Source organism: Anoplolepis gracilipes, chromosome 9, assembly GCF_047496725.1.
Source record: "Anoplolepis gracilipes chromosome 9, ASM4749672v1, whole genome shotgun sequence".
NCBI classification, from domain to species: Eukaryota; Metazoa; Arthropoda; class Insecta; order Hymenoptera; family Formicidae; genus Anoplolepis; species Anoplolepis gracilipes.
The window spans coordinates 12139841-12145840 of record NC_132978.1 but is presented as its reverse complement, the minus strand read 5'-3'; the positions used below and the strand labels follow the sequence as shown (position 1 = coordinate 12145840).

Genomic DNA, 6000 nt, shown 5'->3' with positions numbered 1-6000 from the left:
ATATATAATGTATGCATATATATAATTGTATATATATATGTACTTATACTGTATATATACGTATATATATAATTGTATACTTATTATATAATACATACTATATACAGATTATGATATATTCTGATTTATTTTTTGAAAAATAGGATTATTAAAACATTATATACTTTTAATATTAGTTAAATACAAATTAAAATGATAAGAAATGCAATTTTTTGCCTTAAACCTTTTAAGCTTAAATCTTAATTCTTTGTTTTAAATCTCTTAATTTTAAATCTTAATTCTTGCTTTAAATCTTTTAATCTTAGAATAAAAGTTTAAATAAAATGATTGTAAAATTGACCGTGCTTCAGAGCTACTTAAGCAAAATTTTATGCAAAGACATAAATTATTAATAGTTTCGCTGAAAATCCCAGAATATGGCATCGTTACACTTATACTGTGTCTATATATATAGTACATATACCAGTAATTATACTGATACTATACATAATACTATACAGAAAGAGTTCAGCTAACACGAATGTCCTTTCCGGTACAAATTCTAATGAATAATTCAGGATGTCCGTCGATACACTTTTGGTGCGAGTCTTGAAGCGATGGCGATTTATTTATTTATTTTTTAAATATAATCCTCTATATCCTATGAAATTAATGTTAACTACTTTACGCACATGATAATCGTCTTAAATTAAAATTCAGGAGTTACGAAGAGTCATGTAAAATAATTTCTACTGATGTCACTGCACCGATGCGACTTTAATAACTCGTTAGAGAAGATAGCTATCTATTGAACAAAACGAGATAAATTGCGCAGTCTACTTTTACAAGCTCACGTTGTGAAAGAAAAAAAATTACGTACCGTCTCATTTAAAAGAATAAAACATTGCCTGAAACTACATAGAGAGAGACCAAGCAAGAGAAAAAAAAGATAAAAAAAAAGAGAAAAAGTAACATAGTATAAGAAGAAACTTTGCCATTTTCATAGTATTGAAAAGTATTCGAGCTCTTCGTCGAAAAGTTAAAATTCAAACTTTTAATGTGTATATATATATATATATATATATATATATATATATATATATATATTCCTAATCGCTTAAATTTATTCGTGATAAATAAATACAAAACATAATTACAAACCTTTACAGCATTTGATTTATTTCTCTATTTATGTGTCGTGTGTAAAGTATATCCCTAAAATATCCTTCAGATAATATTCTTTTGAGTTTATCGAGAGAAAGATATAAATAGGCAGTACGAAAAAAACTTGAGTCTGTTTAATTGAGCCGTTTATCCTTTTACTTGAATCGAATAGTACTGTCATGATCTAATAAACATCTAGACTACTACCTTCTCTTCTAATTGATATAGCCGCATCGTCGCATTATCGCATCGTTCGGTCATCCGTTCGTAATAAATGTCCGACGTTGGGATACATCACTGATAGCCAATTAAAAATGGCAAAACAATGTCAACTGTTTATCTTTCATTGACCTATTTTTTTTCATAGAAATTTATATCTTTTCAATAAGACTTTTCGCTTATTGGTCGTTGTCAGGATTGATTATTACCACATTTTATAACGTTTAAATTTGTGCTTTCTCGATCGATAAGAAAAATTTCTTATATGTTTATTATTTTATAGAGAGAAGTTATATCTCGCAGTTACGTAGAATATTATCTTCAGAGTGCACATAAAGAAATAAAATTATTCATAACAAACACAAATAAAAGCTCCTTTTTTTTAAGAAAAAAAATTATATTAAAGTAATTAAGAATAATTCAAATATCTAACTTGGATATTTTTTTTTTTTTAAATAAGTCGATTCTTTAACACGGTTATAGTGTTTGAAATTTACGGGTATTTCAGTTATCTCTGCGGAATTGTTAATCCGCAACTAACAATGAGATAAATAAAGAATAAATGTTCCCCAACGTTGCAACATAATTCTTGCCACGTAAGATAGATTTACGCACCTAACTCCGGGCCCGAAATTATCTGCAATGACCGTTTCTTAAGTCGTAATCCTCCCTTTGCGAATTCCGCGACTATGTTAGTTACGGAACCGCCCCTATTGCTACTTATATAGTATTATTATCTTATCGGTTAAGTTTAAAGTGTAGTGTGGTCAACGCAGTCCTCGACGATATTCATCCTTGACTAAAGTCCCTGAGCGATGGATTTACAAGTGGATGTACAAAGTCACATGATTCGATGATCGAAGTACGTGTGTGATGGCGTGCAGTGCCGTGGCAGGTAGATCTCAGGCTGGATGTAGCGTACGCATCTGCGGATGATGGTGGAGGCAAAAGTACAACGCAACGAGAATCACCAGGAGCAATGAGCTACTGTTGATGTTGGCGTTGTTGGATTCATCATAGTCCGTTATGTCGCCGCCATTCTCCTTACGACCTCGTAGTTTCAGATCTACAAGATTTTCAGATATTGTTCAGATAAATATTATATTAGTATAAGAGAGAAATTAAAAAACTAAATTTTATAATTAAATAAATTACTGAGAAAGTAAAAAAAAAAAAAAACTCGAAAAAACTTTATAATTAAAAAGTATAACTTTTATCTAAATAATAAAGAACCAAAATCATCATTTGGATCAAGTTTTGTAGTAGCTTGAAAATATTTACAATATTGAAAAGAATTAAGAAGAATACTTGACATGCAATCATCTTTATTAAATTTTAATGTTCAATATGTACCTGGATCTTTTAGCATATCTTGATTTCCCCCCAGGATATCGTTCCCTGAATTATGCCTTGGTTTACCTGCAAATAGAGCGAGATATTGAACGATATCGTTTCTCCCTCGAGGCGAAGTTTATATTTTGATATTGTCAATATTGCTTGAGTAAATATTTACGGATACTTTTATTCATAAGCAATAATTATGAATATTCTATCTATATATATGTATATTCCCCTCGCTCTACATCTTTACTCGGTTACAGCCAATTTTGTAACGATGTTATAGCTCTGTTAATCGACAACCGTTAAATATATCAATTACGGGTATTTATTTAATAACATACTTTGTTACGTAAATGTGAGCAAATCAGTGCCAGACTTTCGCAAATTTGAGGATGAAACATTCAATTGAGTTCTATTATTTCAGTTGTTTTCTCATTCTGCTTCTTTGATTAATTGGTGTCTGTTGAATGCCTTTAAAGCAATTTGTTTCGCGATGTGGTATTCGGTTTCGGGTGGTACGTCACGAGACTACTAATGACGACGGTTGTTAAATCAATTGCAAGAGAAATAGCGATGACAGCCGGGCACGAAGAGAGAAAACGATTTACGAGACAAGTTTATGTCTTGGAATAAATACATCCGATCTAATATATTCGAATTGAGTTCACTTACACATTTCCAATAGCGATTTATAGCGATAGTGATTCTCGGGAAAGATATTTTATGTCAGTTATTTTTTTCTCATAAAACGATAAAGATAATTATATATTCGTATTTATTAAATTTTATCTTAATCTCGCGCAATTTAAACGATATATAAAAAATTATTTAAAAAGATATATCGATTTATTTTCTTTTTACGACAGAAGATACACTAAATCTGTGCGCAAAAGTATGACAAATTTAAATGTTAAACAGCGATAAAAAGGTGTTAAAATAAGGGATCGATATTGGAAAAGCGATTCAGCGTTTTACTCGCGATGAGAGAGCGAGTTCGTTTGTCTCCGTGAAAAATGCAGCTTCGACCGTGTGTTTTCTCAAGTAATGAGAAGAAGGAATAAAAACGTGGCCGCTCGTACTCGATAAGGCCAGTCCATGGCAGATTGTGGAAGGGCTTAGGATATGACCAATGTGTTTGCCACGACGTTGTTAAATTTCCGCCCGAAGTTTCGACGCCGCGTTGCTTGCTCTCGCACATAATTGACCCCCGTACGTTCTGTATCCCTATTATTTTTTGCCAGCTGAATCGTTCTGGGATCATTAAAATAAGAACCGGATAGTTGTGGTCAAATTCACGCTTTCGGTTATTCTCGTAACAGATATGGAAATGATCTACTTTCTATTTCCCATTATTTCCAAAGCGTGTCATATCCATGTATATTGTGTTTCGCGTATTTAACTTCGAGACTCGAATACCTATGTAGAGAGTGTATATTTAACCCTCGAAATGTACATATGTGGCGAGGTGGGAAGAGTTCAATAAAATTGACCCGCGACACCCCGAGTCCCGGTCTCTATAAATCTTCCATCGCGCGATGCAACGTCGCCTCCCAATCTGTTGGCATCAAAATATTTTGCATATATCGATTTCCGGGCGTCGGGCGAACGGGAAGTTGGACCGAAGACGGGTCAATAATAAATCCCGGATTTTTCATTATGATGGTGCGGAAGATACTTGGTGAAATATGAGAGTGAGCTGCTTTTTACGAGCAGCTCGCGTTGACATCGCCTTCGTGCGCCGATTATTTATTGCCACTAGCAACGCGCCCGCAGCCTTCGCGCTGCTAATTATGGTAATTCGTGTATACAGTTATATACTCTACGCTCTATATATATATCGTACATTCTTGCCAAAAAATTTCCGGGGCGGACCATAAATATGCATTCGGAGCGGTGCACGGGAAAAAAAAAAGAAAAAAAAAATATTACGACGAACCGATTTACATCGAAGAAACGTTAACTACGTAATCAAAAAATTCAATTCGCGCTTATATTGCCTTTATATCCGGATATCTTGCGCTCTTCACGGCGACTGCATAAAGACTCGCGATGAGAGACTCGTATTCGCGGCCGAGAGAAGTCCGCGTAGCCGTAAAAACATCGATTAGCCATAAAACGAAGACGGCGCGAGAGATGTTTAAAGTTTTCCCGTTGCGAAATGAATCATTAAAGCAGCGAGAGAGAGAGAGAGAGAGAGAAGACTCGAGCTTCTTGAAGCTATATCACGGCCGTCGGGAGTGCCTTAAAACACCTGCTTCAAAGCCTGGATTTTATATCGGCATTTTTCATCCTGATATAGTTATATCATGACAGTACACACACACACGTACGGTCAAGAAGCACGACAGCGCGTCTCAGCCTTAAATACATATCTATAATATATGAAACATGTGAGCGGCACGTGTACAACTTATGCACATACTATCAGCCATTATTTATTTCACTATGAGTTATGTATTTATTCTCTTTCGTTGAAAATTTTCATATACATTCGATATTTTTAATTATTCAATTTTTCAACATGAAAATCTTCGAGGCCAATGATACAAACAAATTATAATATATACAGGTTATTATATAAAAACAAATATGGCGTTTCATATAAAAATACTGGTAGCAGTTTTTTTTTTTTTTCCAATACTCAAAATATGCTATCGAAAATTTGCAAAAATATCAGATTTGTTTATTATTTCAATGTTTCGTGATAAATATATTTTTATGGCAAATAAAGAAAAAAATTGCAACGTAGAGATAACAAAATGCTTTTCGTGCGCTTAGTTAATACTCGTGCAGAGCGCAACGAAATACAGCGAAGCACGATGCGGCGCACTGACATGTAATTTACCATCTCCTTTGAGAGGCCGATGTATTGTAGCACAAAGCACTTGCTATATTATTATCTCTTTGAATATATCAACGTACTCGAAATACCGCGCCAAAAGAAAAGAATCTTTCGTGAATTGGTACTCGTTCGTTCCCTCCTCATGCATTTCGTCTCCCCTTTCCCAATTTGCATGCTAAAGATAAATCTGATAATAACATGAAAGAAAAATCAAAGCGACGAAATCAAATAACTTATCATCGACTTTCAGTGTTCATTTTATATATTGTTTCAAAATTAATTATCTATAAAATTGTCATATTGACGTATAATAGTGTAAAAATGACTGTTAAATTATAACATACTACAGGAGATGTTTTTTTTCGTTATTTTCCCAAAGTATACTGATCGTTCTTCTCCCGAAGAACTTCTAAGTATCTCGCTAAGAGATATGCGCCAAGTTATTCGAGGAAAAG

General features: G+C 33.5%; 1 protein-coding gene across 2 annotated transcripts in view; it reads right to left on the bottom strand.

The window, feature by feature from the left end:
• Nucleotides 1-1068: 1068 nt before the first annotated feature.
• LOC140669803 (neurotrimin) overlaps nucleotides 1069-6000 on the bottom strand; it is a 174157-nt gene continuing 169225 nt past the window's right edge. For both annotated transcript variants that reach the window (XM_072899931.1, XM_072899930.1), the window contains exons 9-10: nucleotides 2716-2781; nucleotides 1069-2428 (exon numbers count right to left, since the gene is read on the bottom strand). In XM_072899931.1, the coding sequence (XP_072756032.1) occupies nucleotides 2265-2428; nucleotides 2716-2781 (230 nt within the window). In that variant the 3' untranslated portion in view covers nucleotides 1069-2264. The remainder of the gene's footprint in view (nucleotides 2429-2715; nucleotides 2782-6000) is intronic.